This window comes from Silurus meridionalis, chromosome 4, assembly GCF_014805685.1.
Source record: "Silurus meridionalis isolate SWU-2019-XX chromosome 4, ASM1480568v1, whole genome shotgun sequence".
In the NCBI taxonomy this organism is placed as follows: Eukaryota; Metazoa; Chordata; class Actinopteri; order Siluriformes; family Siluridae; genus Silurus; species Silurus meridionalis.
In genome coordinates this window covers 6,667,493-6,684,992 of record NC_060887.1, presented here as the reverse complement: position 1 = coordinate 6,684,992, position 17,500 = coordinate 6,667,493, and the positions used below count along the sequence as shown (strand labels likewise).

The 17,500-nt window shown below is 43.1% G+C and overlaps 1 protein-coding gene and 1 long non-coding RNA gene across 8 annotated transcripts in view; one reads left to right on the top strand and one right to left on the bottom strand.

Moving 5' to 3' along the window:
- The window catches only part of LOC124384131 (triple functional domain protein-like), a 74,353-nt gene that overhangs the window by 15,909 nt on the left and 40,944 nt on the right, over positions 1-17,500 (top strand). For all 7 annotated transcript variants that reach the window (XM_046846707.1, XM_046846708.1, XM_046846709.1 and 4 more), the window contains 12 exons: positions 2,528-2,602; positions 3,439-3,553; positions 4,151-4,343; positions 6,173-6,661; positions 7,318-7,440; positions 10,969-11,160; positions 12,206-12,337; positions 13,051-13,281; positions 14,169-14,291; positions 14,649-14,840; positions 16,090-16,259; positions 16,373-16,547. In XM_046846707.1, coding sequence (XP_046702663.1) covers positions 2,528-2,602; positions 3,439-3,553; positions 4,151-4,343; positions 6,173-6,661; positions 7,318-7,440; positions 10,969-11,160; positions 12,206-12,337; positions 13,051-13,281; positions 14,169-14,291; positions 14,649-14,840; positions 16,090-16,259; positions 16,373-16,547 — 2,210 coding nt within the window. The remainder of the gene's footprint in view (positions 1-2,527; positions 2,603-3,438; positions 3,554-4,150; positions 4,344-6,172; positions 6,662-7,317; positions 7,441-10,968; positions 11,161-12,205; positions 12,338-13,050; positions 13,282-14,168; positions 14,292-14,648; positions 14,841-16,089; positions 16,260-16,372; positions 16,548-17,500) is intronic.
- The window catches only part of LOC124384132, an 8,462-nt gene continuing 2,371 nt past the window's right edge, over positions 11,410-17,500 (bottom strand). Inside the window, exons 2-3 of the long non-coding RNA XR_006925353.1 lie at positions 12,209-12,428; positions 11,410-11,960 (exon numbers count right to left, since the gene is read on the bottom strand). This is a non-coding gene — a long non-coding RNA (uncharacterized LOC124384132). The remainder of the gene's footprint in view (positions 11,961-12,208; positions 12,429-17,500) is intronic.

The window sequence follows — 17,500 nt, the reverse complement described above, 5'->3', positions numbered from 1 at the left end:
CTGAGGGCGAAATGAAGACATTAGCTCGAGATGAACCACTGAGGATGATCTGTAGTTAAGTGTTATTGCCTGATCTAAGTTGGAGACTCTCAGCTGTTTGGAAACGTATTACTAACATACTTACAGGGCAGAAGCTGTAATCAAAATATTTAAATCAAAGAGCGTTCCATTTAGATTCCGGAACTTTCCAGCCAGTGTTTGTCGGAGAAGCTCTTCAACATTAAAAAGATGAGAGAGGAGTGTTTTCATCATCGGTACACTTCAACTCTGAGAGACAAAATGAGAAAAAAATTCAGAAAATCACATTGTCTGATTTTTAAAGAATTTATTTGCAAATTTTGGTGTAAAATAAGTATTTAATCACCTACAAAAAAATCAAGATTTCTGTCTCTCACAGACCTGTAACTTCTTCTTAAATGCATTAGCATAGCTAAAAACTAGAATTATGGTCAATGCTATCAGTTTTATCTGCTATAATACCATTGTGTACAGAATGTTGTTCTGCTTTTATCTTTTTGTTGTATTTTATGTGCTAAAGGCTAAATGTGAGGTAAAAACTGAGCTTTTCAGCCTGAATAAATGCTGTTTTGTGTCACAGGGGATTGTATTGGTATGTATTTATTCAGTACACACGCTTGTCTTACACGCGCCTGAACGTTAGCGCTTCTAACAGAACTCTCCTGTGTGTTATGTCGCTGATTTTTAGCTCTATGCTACATAGATTTATCGCCCACACACTCCCTGAGCTGCTACATTTGCACGCTTCGGCTTCATCGTTCATTGCCGGGCATCGAAATGATACGCATCACTCATCACTGCGCTGAACTGTCACGTTTATGTACATCGCTTGGTCGAGAACAGCCATTTTTATCATTGTTTATTGGTATTCCTTCAAAAGCAAGTTGCCAGTTTACTGTAATGTATCCAAAGGCAATTTACCGCAGTGTTTCCACCTGGAAATAGGCTGGTGGACTCCCAGCAGGTCCTCAGTAAACCAACTGTGGGTTTAAAATAAAAGTAGGTGATGACAGATTGGATTCGACGCCTCAGGCGTTATGGGGTTTCAAATATGGTCAGCTATTGAGAGCAGTTGGTGGAGTTGCAGAAACTTAACATAAAAATCCTGAAGATCCATGGAGGGTTAAACAAAAAATACAAAATATCAACCATTTGCACTCCATCAGGGGGCAGATGAAAACCTCATAATGATGGAACGATAATGAATGAATCTTTGGTGTCACAAGCTTTTTACAATCGATCAATCCAACTCAATGTTTAATACGAGGCGGTATCAAAAGGTTTCAAGACTAGTTTTAAAACACGCCAACAGGTGGCAGCACGAGGCTGCATGCACCGTCACAGGAAGCACCGACCTTCATAAGTGTGTCAAAAGACATCATCCTGTGTGCATCGTGAGCTGGTGTTATTCTGACCACGTGCGGTACCACGTCTGACCCTGTCACCGATCTCCTCACATGTGAAACAACATGCTCTCACTTTTGACATGCTTCAAAAAGAAGACTTCCAGGACAGAAGATCACGGGGAGATGATTTTAAAGGTGACAGTGTGGAAACGTAGAGAAATACGTATGTAAACAGAGCTCGTCCAGCTAAACTTTCTGATACCACCTCATAACAAAGGCTAAAACATGATTGACAGCTCCATTGATGGAGCTACAACCTAACAGCAGGTCGTAAAACCCAAGCCAAAAGATCCAGAAGCCTCATTTTACACGTGTCATCTTTTATTTGAACAACCGTGCTGCAGCGAATGATCGTTTCCCCAAAGTCATGCGGTGCAATGGCAGTTAAACACAGTGACATAATGCTTCATAACGGGCAGCGAAGCCTGACTACTGCTGACTCGCTGGCTGAGCTAATGAGATCGATAGCGACGAGGTTGAAGCTGCATGCACTAAAAAACACAATGTCCACATCCAGAAACGTCAATAATTCACGAGCGGGATGTGGATCGCTTTTCTCTCGGATGCTCTGAATGTCACTTTGCAAAAAAGGCAACAGGAGGCTTGTTTTAGGAAACTGCTGGGATTTTGTGGACAGAAATCTGAGCAAGATTGTAGGTAATTGTTAAACATTCCATTCCACATCTAGTCTCAATTTGCTGAACCCCTACTCTTCTGGAAAGACGTTCCATACGATTTTTCCAATTTGTTGAGGAAGCCTGGGGTGTAGTTAGCATTCACATCCATCCTAAAGGTGTTCAATAGGATGTTCAACCAGTGGTGTTCAACCCATGTAACCCATATCTTCGTGGAGCTGGCTTTGTGCATGAGGCATTGTCATGCTGGAACAGGTCAGGGTCTCCTTGGGTTTGGGTTTTAGCTGTTTTAAGCTCTTCCTCAAGTATTAACACCATGCCATCTGGTGAGAAGATGGAAAAGCACCAAGTGCTTCAATGCAGTGGTCCAAAGCGTGAAAGTACCACTGCATTAATATGATATTCTGTATGCTTTTCATGTCTGTGTTAGATTTTATAGATAATGGCTTTACTCTTTAATCTCTGTAGGATTCAACAGGAATGAGGAGATGAAGGCCATTGAGGTTCTGCCAATTCTGAAAGAGAAAGTGGCGTTTTTATCAGGTGAGTCGACACACATCCTAAACACACTTCACACAAGTGGAATAGCAAAACAGAATCCTGTCAATGCAACAGCTGGGAGTCAGAGGGGTCAAACCAGCTGTGGTGGATGAGAAGACCTACTCTTTCTTCCTTTTTTCTTTTCTTTCACTCTGTCAATCACAGTGACACTAAACAACCATCTCCCTCTGTCACTGACATTTTTATATAACACAGGAACATTTTTATAAATCATTTATACATTTGGGACCAACATTTTGTTCTAAAAAGTCTCATCATGGCAGGTTCCTTTTAACTCTAATTCACTGAATCAAATTCCTTTGGGTCATTTGGGTCAAGCGTTCGGATATTCCTGACTTATAGAAGCCTCTGATTGACCAATCAGCAAAATGTATGATTGTGTTTAACAATATCAAATCAAAGCAATGTGAACAATTCAACTAAACTTCAAGATAACAGCCAAGGAACTGACAAAGAACTTGTAGGCATCATGCACCTCATTTGGTACACTATTACAAAAGTTTGTAAACACCAGGGCATAAGACTGGTATCTTTTTGCGCATCACAGTCGGTCTGTCTGTCTGTCTGTCTGTCTGTTGATTTGCCTCTTATTGTCCCCATGTTCATTTCTTTCTTTCTTTCTTTCTTTCTTTCTTTCTTTCTTTCTTTCTTTCTTTCTTTCTTTCTCTCTCTCTCTCTCTCTATTTTGTTGTCTTTTTTGTTCACATCTTTCTTTCTCTGCTTGTGACCCCTCTCTCTTCCTCCTATTGGATGGTCAGAATGATGGAGTGAGATGGTGGTCAGTGTGTGGTGTGTTATGGTGTTGTTCTGCTCTGCAGGAGGCCGAGACAGACGAGGAGGTCCAGTCCTCACATTCCCATCCAGGACCAACCATGACAGGATAAGACAGGAGGATCTGCGACGCCTCATTGCCTACCTTGCCGGCATCCCCAGGTCAGGGCTCACCTCCGGGTCCGTTTACATTCTTTTCCTCCTAGAAATTTGTCACCATCCATCCATTCATTCATCTATCCATTCCTGGGTCTGAGTCTAAGGATTATTTGTTATTTATTTGTTCTCTTTGCCTCTCTTTCTTTTCTCTTTTCCTCTTCCTCTCATCCATTTTCTTTATTTCTTTCTCCTTTCTCTTTATCTCTTCCTCTATAGATTGCTTTTTCTCAGTCTCTCTATTTCTCTTTCTTTCTGTCTGACTTTTTTCTTCTTTTAACTCTCTCTAAGTAATTCTTTTTGTGTTTCTCTCTCTTACTCTCTATCCCCCACTCTCTCTCTCTCTCTCTCTCTCTCTCTCTCTCTCTCTCTCTCTCTCTCTTTCTCCTCCCTCCCTTCCCTTGGGTGGTCAGTATGATCAGTGAAGCACATGTGTTCAGTTCTCTTTAATGTAAGACTCAGATGGTGTGGAAAGTGCAGCTGTGGATGTTTAACTTTCTTACAAGTATTTTATTTTCCTCCTCCGCTGTAACGGTGAGTAGTACAGTTCCTCAGCGCGTTCCTCCAGATGTTGTTGCGCTCAGCAGTATAATTTCTCTGCAGCGAGGAGGTCAGCAGGCATGGCTTCACAGTCATCGTGGACATGCGAGGCTCCAAATGGGATTCCATCAAGCCCTTGCTGAAGATCCTGCAGGAATCGTTTCCGTCCTGCATCCACGTCGCACTCATCATCAAACCTGACAACTTCTGGCAGAAGCAGAGGACCAATTTCGGCAGCTCCAAGTTCGAGTTTGAGGTGCGCTGTATGCCTTCTAGTCAAGACAAAGGGATGGAGAATGGTTTCAGAAGATTTTCTGTGCTAATGTAATGCCCAAGCTATGATAATGATCCACTCTCCTGCTAAACACCGGCTTTGGCCGAGTTACTCTCAAAACCAGAGCTGCTAAAATTAGACCCGACCTATTTACGCCAAGAGACACACCATTAGCCTTTTAGCTACATTCAGCTAACATTAGCGATTTCAGTTCCAGCCAACACACAAACATGATAACATTTTGTTCGCTAATGTAATGTTTATCAACACATTGATATGAACTTTGCTCCTTGACAGAAAGTGAAATTGTTGCCTTTGTAAAAAGTTAAGATTTCAAAAACTATTAGATTTCATGTCAGATTTTTTAAAATAGATATTACAAAATGTTAACCAATGTTTTCAAATGGTAATTAAGAGGCATCTTCCAGCTAACATTTTTTTTTATCATCATTGTCCTTGGTAACAAATTGAATGTTGACTAGCCATCATTAAGGTTGTGTGTTGCCAAGAACTCAAATTGCTCCTGTTGTAAAATTTAGCTAGATTCCGGAGATCATCATCCAATAGTCAACGTTTGCGTGCTACACTATAGACACAAATTTGACCCTATATACTGGAACGACAGACTGGTTCAAGGTGGAGGTTGGATTGCATCAAGGATCGGCTCTGAGCCCTTTCCGGTTTGCAGTGACGATGGACAGGTTGACAGACGAGGTCAGACAGGAGTCTTCGTGGACTATGATGTTTGTGGATGATATTGTGATTTGTGGTGAGATTAGGGCCCAGGTGGAGAAGAGCCTGGAGAGGTGGAGGTGCACGCTGGAGAGAAGGGGTATGAAAGTCAGTAGGAGTAAGACAGAGTACATGTGTGTGAATGAGAGGGAGGGCAGTGGAGTGGTGCGGTTGCAGGGAGAAGAGGTGGAGAAGGTGGAGGAGTTCAGGTACCTGGGGTCAACAGTGTAAAGTAATAGAGAGTGTGTTAGAGAAGTGAAGAAAAGAGTGCAGGCAGGGTGGAGTGGGTGGAGAAGAGTGATAGCAGGAGTGATTTGTAATAGAAGAGTATTTGTGAGAGTAAAAGGAAAGTTTATAGGACTGTGGTGAGACCTGAGATGTTGTATGGTTTAGAGACAGTGACATTGAGTAAAAGACAGGAGGTGGAGCTGGAGGTAGCAGAGCTGAAGATGTTGAGATGTTTGTTGGGAGTGACGACGATGGACAGGATTAAAAATGAGTTTATTTAGGGGGACAGCCCATGTAGGACGTTTTGGAGACAAGGTGAGGGAGGTGTGATTAAGATGGTTTGAAAATGTGCAGAGGAAGGACATGGGGTATATCAGTAGGAGAATGCTGAGGATGGAGACACCAGGAAGGAGGAAAAGAGGAAGACCAAGGAGACATGCATGTAGTTGGGTTGAAAGAGGCAGATGTAGAGGACAGAGGGGTATGGAGACAGATAATCCGCTATGGCGCCCCCTTATGGGGGCAGCCGAAAGAAGAAGAAGAAGATACTGTTATAATAAGTATTTTTTTTTTCTGGCTTGCATTAGCATGATCTGGCCGTCTTAGTCCGGTTTTTAAATGAATGCAGAAATACTAAAATAAAGGTTTGCCATTGAGATTAAAAATGTAGCTAGCCAAAAACCAAAACGATTTTTAGGTCCCCAGAATACACCTAAGATAGGACCATACACACATTCACACATCTGGGTGATCTAGTGTAGTGAGTCCACCAGGTTCAAAATTTACTTTTCTGGAAATGGTGAGCTACATTCCTTAAAGTGATGTAATGTTTTCTTCTTGCATTACTCCAGACTATAATGGTATCTCTGGAGGGCTTGTCGAAGGTGGTGGACCCGTCACAGCTGACGGCCGATCTGGAAGGAAGCCTAGACTATGATCATGATGAGTGGATTGAAGTGCGTGTGGCGTTTGAGGAGTTTGCAGGTAATGTGTCACGTGCACTCGGACGCCTCATGGAGCTCCAGGAGCTGGTGTCACGTCGAGAGCTTCCCGTTGACCTAGAGGTGGCGCGATGTGCCATGGACGAACACAGTGCTCTGAAGAAGCGACTAGCAAAGGCTCCAACTGAGGAACTGGAGTCTGAGGGTCAGCACCTGCTGCAGCGTGTACAGTTTGGACAAAAGACCGGTGGAGATGTACAGGGCCTGATGCCCAAGATCTCCGCTCTGCTAGAGGAACTACGTGCTGCACGACAACACATGCACCAGGCCTGGCACAGCCGAAAGCTCAAACTGGACCAGTGCTTCCAGCTGAGGCTCTTTGAGCAGGACGCTGAGAAGGTTCGTAGGGTTACAGCGATAACGGTTGAACTCTGTTTATGAGGGTAAATGATTTGGATGGTAATAAATAAATGGGCTTCAATCCACCACCATCGATTCCTCACAGTTCTTGGCAGTGGTCCTCAAATGGTCCCTGTTAATGGTAGCGTTGTATCCACAGTGTAAGAACGGCTGAATGAATGCTTGTTTAAATACAGTCCTTCACACTAACTTGTAGTGATCACTAGCATTAATGTGCTTATTACTGGTTGATGGTATTTACTGATAGCCAATGAGCTTCCAGTTGAATTGTATTGAATGAATTTGGAAATTGTTGATCTTTTTATCTCAAAGGGTTGAGGCTCAGACTCGTTTGCTGGTTCTAAATGGTACGCTAGGTGCTAATGAAGTTGGGGTGGTTAGCGCTAATGCTGTTATATAAATGAATACGTTAATAAATTACATTCAATGTCATTAAAATGAATGAATTAAATTTAAATGAGACGATCAGAAACATTAGTATCTTTTTCTGCAGTACTTCTGCTAGCGGAGCTAACACTAACATTTTGTATCTTAGCACTTGGCTCGGTAGATTGGGGTTTTCCCCTAATGAGTAAAGTTTGCTGGTTGTGTTCGATGTCTGATTCTTCACCTGTCTACATTTACCTTCTTTTTAGATGTTTGACTGGATTGTTCACAACAAGGGCCTTTTCCTGACCAGCTACACCGAGATCGGTGCCAACCACCAGCACGTCCTGGAGCTGCAGACCCAGCATAACCACTTTGCTATGAACTGCATGGTAACAGTCTTCATCTTCACCTGCTTTTTTTCATCTCTCTCTCCTGACCAGTGAGTAGATTGGTGTAGTAATTCTGAATGAAATTGTAATGATGAGGTTGTATTTGAAAGAAACCCTGTAGAGACCAGTGCTGATCTGAATGGGGGTCTGCGATGGTGTGGAGCGATGGTGTGGAGAATTGGTGTGGAGCGATGGTGTGGAGCGATGGTGTGGAGGGATGGTGTGGAGCAATGGTGTGGAGCGATGGTGTGGAGGGATGGTGTGGAGCAATGGTGTGGAGAGATGGTGTGGAGCGATGGGTCACCTTGTGTGTTTGTGCAACTATTGACTGTTAAATTGAGCTGTAATAGCTGTGAGGAAAACCTAGTTCGGTTCTCTCTGGGGACCGGGTCACGGATTAATGCGATCACTGGGGGGATGTGGGGGTTTTTTTAGCAGGAAGTTGTTTTTTTAGACTGGAAACACAGACGAGGGAAGCAGCAGTATTAAACAAGAGGAGAGAGAAAAAGTTTTCAGGATTGAGGATGGAAGGTGTGTAGGAAAGTAGGTTTGATATTTCCTGCAAGAAAGAAGCTCAGATAAAATGAGGCCAAATGGCCTCAGGAGTTTCACACTTGGCCTTCGTTAGAACTTTGAAAAAGGTCACTTTGATCTGATTAGAACAGCAACCTATGAATATAAATTAGGCTCAAATGTTCCGCATGGACAAGTAGCTGAAGATCCTTCTTCAAGTGTCTCCAGCATGTTGTAGATGAGTGACAAGTCGTTTGTGAACGATGTGAGTCATAATGTGAGTCGCCTCAAAAAGCGATTCGTTCCTTTGCTACTGGCCGTTCATGTGCAAAGTATCGCAACATCTTAGGTTATGTGCAGAAAACACAACCCAGAAGTTCACCTCCCCACTCTTTCAGTCCAAGTCGTTTACTCATGTGACATGCTCACGCTTTTCTCACGTCACTCCTCATGACATTTCAGGAGCATAATGTTGTGAACATGGAGATGATTGCAGTGTTTTAGCCCAAAGCTGCACTCAGAGGGAACTGGTACTAAATGAAAAACATTATCAGGGCAGAATAAAGAATGTTGTCATGAGCACTCGCTTTGTTAATGCGCTAAATTTGTTGACTACCCGTTAACTACCGACTTGTTTTTCATGACTAAGACGAGGTTCTTGGATGTTCTGGTTGCCTGGTGGGACTGCTAATAGATTTCATGCTTTTTTGTGTGTTATTCCTCCTCCCCTGGTCTGGTCTTCTCTCACTTCCTGTTTCTTTCAATAAGCTTTTAGCCTCAGGTGTATTGATTGACAATTCGATACGCATTTTACGAGACCGCCACAGCTTATTCCGCGGCCCATTAAATATCTCGTTGTAACCCTTTCATTAAATATCTGAGCTTCAGCGATTGATGGCACCAGAAAGAAGGATTCAAATGACTTTTGTACTCGGACGTACAGCCATCAAAACCGTCATTCTACATAAGGGTTATTTCCCCATACACATAGATCATCTCACATCTTGGTGTAACTGAACACCCTTTTGCACTCTGCCTCGTGATTTTCGTGGTGTAACGGTACACAAAATTCAAGGTCGGATGCTGTGAGTCACACTTTGGATGAATTTCAGTACAGTTGGGGGAAGAAACACAAAACAAAAAATTGCTTGTCGTTGCCGGACTTTGGATCGGAAAGTCACGAGTTCAGATCTCAGCACCACTAAGCTTCCACTGCGGGGCCCTTGAACAAGGCCCTTAACTCTCTGGAGAAGGGCATTTGCTAAATGGCATAATTGTAAATGTGTAAATTGAGGCTCTAAAGTGATGCACAGGGTCATTAACGATTCTTCTGCTATGACATGGTGAATTACAGGTGGTACAGGTTTTCCTGGCAATAATAAATAAAAATCTAGACTCTTTATAGAAATCGATTTGCTTCATCGTCACTGGGTGTTTTTTTCTTTCTCAGTAAAAGAGACACAAGTCTGTACCCACGTGTCATGGTTTCTTGGCTTGGCCATGATGTTGTAACGTGATCCATGTGGTGACCCGGTCTGTCTACATTTCCCATTTATCTAAAAAAGCTAAGTGTGGTGCTCCTGTAGTTGCTCTTCTGGGAAGATGTTCACTAGATTTTGTGGAGATTCATTCAGCTACATGTGTGTTAGTAAATGCAGGTAGTGGTGAAGGTGAGGAGGCCTGGGTTGCAGTCAGTGTTCACATTCATACCAAAGGGGTTCAGTAGTGGGAAGAACCACATATGACTGGAAAAGTCGGGTGTCGAAAAACTTTTGTTGTAGAAATCCAGAAGATTCAGTCACCGAGAGAATCCTGGTGACGTGTGGAATTAAAGCATCATTTGGTTTCAGTCACTTCCACTCGGACCAGTCAGGAGACCCCAGCGGCCAGTTCTGAACATGGGCTGGGTAATTCCCCCGGTCTGAGGGAAAGTGTGCTAACCAAAGCTCCTGCACATCCTATTATTACAGGTGCTTCAGGGATCGAATGGTATCAATTATTTAAAACTCAGTATCGCAGAATATCTGCAGTATCTGTTTACATTTCTTTCAGGTATTAAAACGCTGTTTATTTACTGTTTTTAATTGAGGTGCAAACTTGATCATGTACAGGTTTAGGAAAGACTTTGGAAGGAAGTTGGTTTGTGGAGACGTTTGATTTTGCTCTTCATGCCGTTATGAGAAGAGGAAAAAAAGTGATTTGGAAAAACATTTGCAAAATAACTTGTAGAGCTCGACCGATTAATCGATACCAATAGCTAGACTGCATCGTACTTGCCGATTAATCATCCAGTTAAAAAAAAGCACACACACCATGTAAAGTAGTACTGAACATTGGTTTAAAAAATAAAACCGTACTGAATAATGAAAATGTGCTAAATAAAATAAATTCAAACTGAAACAAAAATCACTTAAAAAAACAAACAAACAAACAAAAAGTTACATCGAAATGAATAAAACACTAAACAGCATATTGCATCAGTGATTCGTCTCTAGAGGCCGCTGTCGTGCTGTATAATGCAACCCGGAAAAACTATCGGTATGTATTCTGGCTGACAGCAATCAACTATCGGTGCTGATTAATCATCAAGACCAGCTTCCTGTCTCTCATTTAATGTCCATTAATGTTTGAGGCATTGGATTTGATTGTACTGTAAATTAGATTTTTTTTTTTTTTTTTGCACTCGAACTTTGAACTTCAAACTGCATTAGTTAAACAAGTATGTATGATTTTTCACCACATATAACTATAGTTTATAATAAATTTTTGATACTTAGAAATAATACTCAACATAAAATAATAAACGAACATTTACACATTCATACTGATGCCGTTTATGGAGTGGATTGAGGTTTATGGAAAGCCAATGATGTCATTTTCGTGATGAGTGAAGTTGCTATTACATGTTTATTATAAACAATTTATATTTAAACAGTAGAACCCAATACATTGAATGCACCTGAACAACAAAGCAGAACTTCAGGAGAGTTCATGAGTGTGTGTGTTTCTGTGCAGAACGTGTACGTGAACATCAGCCGAATCGCAGCAGTGGGCAAGCGGCTCCTGGATGGTGGTCACTACGCTGCAATGCAGATCCAGCAGCTCTCAGCGCAGCTCGAGCGAGAGTGGAAGGCCTTCGCTTCGGCGCTGGATGAGAGGAGCGCCATGCTAGAGATGTCGGCCAACTTCCATCAAAAAGCAGACCAGGTAGCAGCGCATTTACAGCATTTTGAGTGCAAAGAACTTTCCATAGCAAAGATACCAAGATAATAATATACTATATGGGCAAAAGTTTGTTTTGTGAACATCATTTCACATTTAGTCTCCGTTCACTGTTATAGTGACCTCCACTCTTCTGGGAAGCTGTTCCACTAGATGTTGTGGAGATTTAAGGAGAGTCATTCAGCTATAAGGGTGTTAGTAAATTGAGGTACTGATGTAGGTGAGAAGGTCTGGGGTGCAGTCAGCGTTCACATTCATCCTAAAGGTGTTCAGAGCTCTATAGCAGGAGATCTTCCACATCTTCCAACGCAGGTTTGGGTCTCCAAGTTCAAGTGAAATCTCCTGCCACACCATCCAAAGACCTCCGATACAATTGTGTGTCTCCAATTTTGTGCCAAAAGTTTGGAGAAGAACCTCATAAAGGTGGACACCCAGAAAGAAGGAGAAGAAAAATCTCTTTGTTTTTTGTTGGTTTTTGTTGGTTCACATGGTCCGCATTTGGTCTTAAAGGGAGCGTAAACTTTTGCACATTCAGAGAATATAGGTCGCCCTGAAACCACATAAGATTTTATTGTTTCAGTCATCAGGCATGTAGAGAGAGAATATTTTCTGTTTGTAGTAAAACGTAAAAGCCCTTTGTTGTTGGTGTGTGATTGAGTCTTCAGAAGGAGAGAAAACGAGAGCACTGCTATCAGGTCTGGTCTTTTATCATCCTCATCCTCTTTCAACAGTAATTGCTTGTTTCCAGCACCATCATTAGCTTGATGCGTTTTCTGTTCTGCTTCCTGGAAAAAAAAAAAAGAAAGAAAAAGAAAGAAGAAAAGACAGGCTTTCAGACATTAGACGTATAAATCTTTGTGTTTTTATGATCCGTTATTTCATTTTCTAGTAACAAAGGACGGATTTTTGCCTGAAATGCTTTAATTTTTCATTATTACTTATTTTATAATATTACTTTCACTACTGTTTTTGAATCGTGTTTGTTGAATCGCACGTGTAAACCGGAAAATTTCTGCATCTTCTGTCTCAGTACCTGAGTAATGTGGAGTCGTGGTGTAAAGCATGTGGTGATGGTGAACTGCCCTCGGAGCTCCAGGACCTGGAGGATACCATTCACCACCACCAGGGGCTCTACGAGCACATCACCGCCGCATACTCTGAGGTATCTTCTTTCACCCTCGTTTTGTTAATGGTGGTTGTCCTGGTTCAGGTCTGGTCATTATGACGGTGTACTGTTTCTGTCAGGTTTTCAGCTGAAAGTTGTTCATGGAAAACAAGAACACTGTAAGCATGGTGAAGCAGGACAATGGTGGCATCATGTCTGTTTTTAGCATGGACTGGAGCACCAGTCAAAACCAAGGAACTCATTGGATTCAATCAGTGTTACTAGCAGATCCTGCAAAGTATGTACAGGATCTTTTCATGTAAAAATGTGTAGAAGAACAAGAACGACAAGAGAAACTCATACCCATGGTGAAGCAAAGCTTTTTTTTTTGTGGAGACCGGAGCTCATGATAGAGGAAATTTGTGGAACTTGAAGAGATCTGCTTGGATCTGGAACATTTTTACCATGGTGGTAGAAATTTAGGGATCTTTAACAAGATGTCGAAGGATTTGGTTTCAACCTTTTTCTGAAGCCAAGTGAAGTCCTTGAAAAGCTCGTTGTCGAAAGGTGTGAAAGATATGAACAAGAAAGTTTACAATTCAAAGAAAACCATGTGACACAATCATGCTACGGAGTTCCTTTTCTTTAGCAAAGAACTTCTGGAACTTGAAGATTGGGAAGTACAAAGCTAAACGCCAAAAAAAAACAGGGCTCCAACCTGGTCATCAGGCTTTAATAAGTATCACGTTGACCACTTTCTCTTTATTTAGGTGAGTCAAGATGGAAAATCCCTGTTGGACAAACTCCAGCGGCCTTTAAGTCAAGGAAGCGCCGATTCATTAACAGCCTCGGCCAACTACTCCAAGGCAGTGCACCACGTCCTGGACATCATCCACGAGGTGCTGCACCACCAGCGCCAACTGGAGAACATCCTGCAGCACCGCAAACTCCGCCTGCACCAGCGCCTGCAGCTCTGCGTCTTTCAACAAGATGTCCAACAGGTAACGTTCAGTGGGATTTTGTGCTGGGGCGAGATGGGGGAGGGGGGGCATTCAGCACTTATATCACTACTAACTGGAATGCTGCTTGGGGATTCAGGAGTTTGGGAATTCTACCGTTTTTCCAAATCGTACACTGTTTTCCAGCCTAATCTGGAGAGTAGGGTGGGTGCGGAAGTGAGATCAAGTTGTTTCCTGAATTACGAAGGTCGGTAGTCCCTGGGACTGAGTGCAGTCACAGTATTTAAATTCCTCAAATACTGCAGCTGGAAATATTTTATTGAAATGCTTGACGTTTATAAATCCTCTCCATCCGTAAAAAAGGATTTTGGTCGGTGCCCTTAAATACACAAAAACTCAACTTTTCTCAAGGCAAGATGATCAAAGCGACTTCAGGTAGACGTCACCATAGCTCGTTCCTCATTTCCACCCAAACCTTCTTTAAAACACATGTGCATGGCTTCTCTTCCTTCAAATGTATACACCCTCTCCCTACACACACACACACACACACACTCCTGCACATGGAAACGTTCAGAATTCCATATGCCACCATGGTGCTGTATCAAAAAGAGAACAATTCCTACATTAACAAATGTCTGACTGGGAAATAATCAGCTTCCTGTTAGGTCACATGACACCACCGTGTCGTCGTTACTTTTTAAATCTGGTCCACGACATGGCGCACAGTTTTACGAGTCCATAAAGTCCCAGACTGAGCGTCTGGTGGGTTTAAAACGATGCGGTCTAAAATCAAACTCTGCCGAACTCCGTGGTACACCGCTGCGTTTCTCAAGTGTGAAGTGCTGAAGTCGTTTTGCTCACAGGAGCCCCCTTGTGGTTTTTCTACCCCCTGTTTTTTGTTTTAACCCTAACCCTGCTTTGATCAGGTGCTGGACTGGATCGAGAATCACGGCGAGGCGTTCCTCAGTAAGCACACGGGCGTGGGGAAGTCCCTGCACCGAGCCCGGGCGCTGCAGAAACGCCACGAAGATTTCGAAGAGGTGGCGCAGGTACGGACAAGAATGTTACCTTCAGGGCCGTTATGTTGTCTGGTCTTCTGTGGTTCCTTCGATCGAAAAGAGTAATTGTCACTTCTAGTAAACTTAGAACTTTGTTACTGATTGAATGTGGCGAGTCATTAAGCAACAAGTGTAATGCTAATGCTAATGTAAACTATTCTAACTCAAATGATATACCAATGGAGTCGTCTGAGGAACTTCTCATAAAGAGCTAATAACGTAGCAGACCAGCATCCATAAAGATCAAGCAACCTAAAGGAAATAATGGAAAGCCAATGAGGTCCCATTAAAATGTGATTTGTTTTCTGTGGATCGACGTGTACACAAGTTTGATCGTATCTCCTTCAGAACACGTACACTAACGCCGATAAGTTGCTGGAGGCGGCTGAACAGCTGGCCCAGACCAGCGAGTGTGACCCTGAGGAGATCTACCAGGCCGCCCACCAGTTACAGGACCGCATCCAGGACTTTGTGAGGCGCGTGGAGCAGAGAAAAGTCCTGCTGGACATGTCCGTGGCCTTCCATACTCACGGCAAAGAGGTGCGTGTTTTTATAACCACATTCTTCTTCAGGATTTCGGTGGAACGTTTCGGCACGGGAGACCTCCGTTCTCTGTTCCGGCGGGTTCTGCCTCGATACGAACCTTCTCAAATTAGACTTTAGTTGACTTTCCTGCGTCCCTGAAAAGATTTAGATGCCGTCTAGACATCTGACCAATGAAAGCATAAGAGAGCAGATAAAGTGGTGGTCAGTTGTGGATTCTTTCGAGAAGGTTGTGAGTTCAAATCCTAAATATTAATGTTTTCATTCTGTTGCCCTGTTCAGTTTCTAAAATGTAAAAGTAAGAATTTGTAAACTGTTTTTTATAAAGCGAAGGCTGCGTCTGCGTGTTTTGTAGTTTTTTGCACATGAACATCAGTTGCCGTAGGTTTTCAGTTTTATACACTGCACCAGTACTCGTTTAGCTGGTTCTGTTAGCGGAGCCCAAACTTCCCTTCTTTATCCTGAAACCGCATGCCATCGGCGTTTATTGGCGCATCGGTGGACTCTGGACTATCGCCTCTGTGCGTGCTCATGCATTAGCAACCATAAATGTGTATCATCAGCGACGGCGTAGTAAATACTCCAAAATAACACTTATCTTAATCTGCCCATATGGCGCGAGGTTAGCCATCTGCTATCTGCAGGACGGAGCCCAGAACAGGGTTCCAGATCCACGTCTGACTGCGGGATGGACATCATGGAAGGGAAGGTGGATGTGGAAATGGAAAAAGGGGAGAAGGGAAGAAAAGCGGAAGAAAAGACTTGCTGGGATTTGAGCTCCATTTTCTTTTTCATGCCAGTAGAAGCAGATGGCACCAGCACCAGGAGCGCTGAGTTTTTCCTCCCATCCGTTTGTCCTTTTATCAGGTTTATATCTTTAAATCTGGAACAAAAAAAACAGTAGAAAGTATTCAGTCACTGTTGAAGTTTGGAGGAACTCTGCTATAATCTTCATGTAGACCCAGGATCGTCCTTCACTGCATTCCTATGCTGGGATTTGAACTCATTACCTTCTGAACAGATTACATGGTCTTAACCACTGAGTGTAAAATATCAGACTTGCGTTAGACAGCACTGTTTTCAGTTCATCGAGATTTACTTTTTATAGAACATTCCAATGTTCACCCAAAAAGGGAATCTGGAATTTGGTGTTTATAAGTTACAGAAAATATCAGATGTTGAAGATTGAGGAAGAGATCAGATGTTGTCTGGATGTTGCCTTGTTGACCTTTTCCCTGGGTTTCAGCTATGGACGTGGCTGGAGGAACTGCAGAAGGAGCTGCTGGATGACGTGTATGCTGAGTCGGTGGAGGCCGTGCAGGATCTGATCAAGCGTTACGGGCAGCAGCAGCAGACCACGCTGCAGTGCACCGTCAACGTCATCAAGGAGGGCGAGGAGCTCATCCAGCAGCTCAGGTGAGGAAATATCACACCCAATCACCTGCTGGGAAGCAGACGAGAGTTCTGTGGAATTGACAGTGAACAGTCTGATGCTAGACGTCTGATGTGCGCCGTTTCCCCCCTGACAGAGACTCGGCCATTTCCAGTAATAAAACGCCGCACAACAGCTCCATGGCACACATCGAGAGCGTCCTGCAGCAGCTGGATGAGGCTCAGGCTCGCATGGAGGAGCTCTTTCAGGAGCGCAAGATCAAACTCGAGCTTTTCCTCCAGCTGCGCCTCTTCGAGAGGGATGCCATCGACGTGAGTTCCTTCGTTTGTTCCTACTTGCTAGCTAAAAAACGTGTTCCTTTTCTACAGCAGCATCACAGGATGTCCACCAAAGTGCACTTTATACTTTATTTATATATTAAAACACTTTACTGAAAGTTATATTAGAAGTTTTGGGACACCTGACATTTGTTGAGCCGTATGCAGATCTTCAGTGAACTGTTTGGAGAGACACAGTTGTACAGAACCTCTTTGGATGCAGGAGCATGAAATTATTCCCTCACTTGAACTTGGAGACCCAAACCTGTTCCAGCTCTATAAAGATCTGCTTTCCATGGGGTTGGAAGATGTGGAAGATCTCCTTCTATAGAGCCTTTAGACACCTTTAGGATGAATGTAAATCTCACCTACATACCTGCCTTTACTAAACCCCTTCTTGTAGCTAAATGTAAGACTCAATGTGGAATGAGATGTTGGTCACATACAAATATTATGGTCAGGTGTCCAAAAACTTTTGTCCATATATATAAGGGGGTTTCAGTATCATCGCCCCTGACACCTGATCTCGTGGAACCTGATTCCTATTAAAAACTCGCGTCTCGGTTCCTGTTACCTGATACTCAGGGTTCAGATCCAGGTCGATCCAGAGCGTCATTACTGAGGTCCTCAGTATGAGGTCCTTAGGCATGAATGTGAAGATTGAAGGTGTTCTCCTGCAACACCTGAAGCTCCTCTGAGTTATTTTGCTGGGACGAGCTTGTCAGTGTGAGCACCTGTGTGTGTGTGTGTGTGTGTGTGTGTGTGTGTGTGTGTGTATGGGTGTGTGTGTGACGCCCCGTTTCTTCACGTTGTTCCTGGTTTCTACTTGGCTGCTTTAAACTCAACACAGAGAAACAGAAGACACAAAGATGATTCTCCTCATTCCAGGTGTGAGGTAACGTTCTTCATGTCATGCGTGCAATAATGATTTGGAACGTGATTCCAAA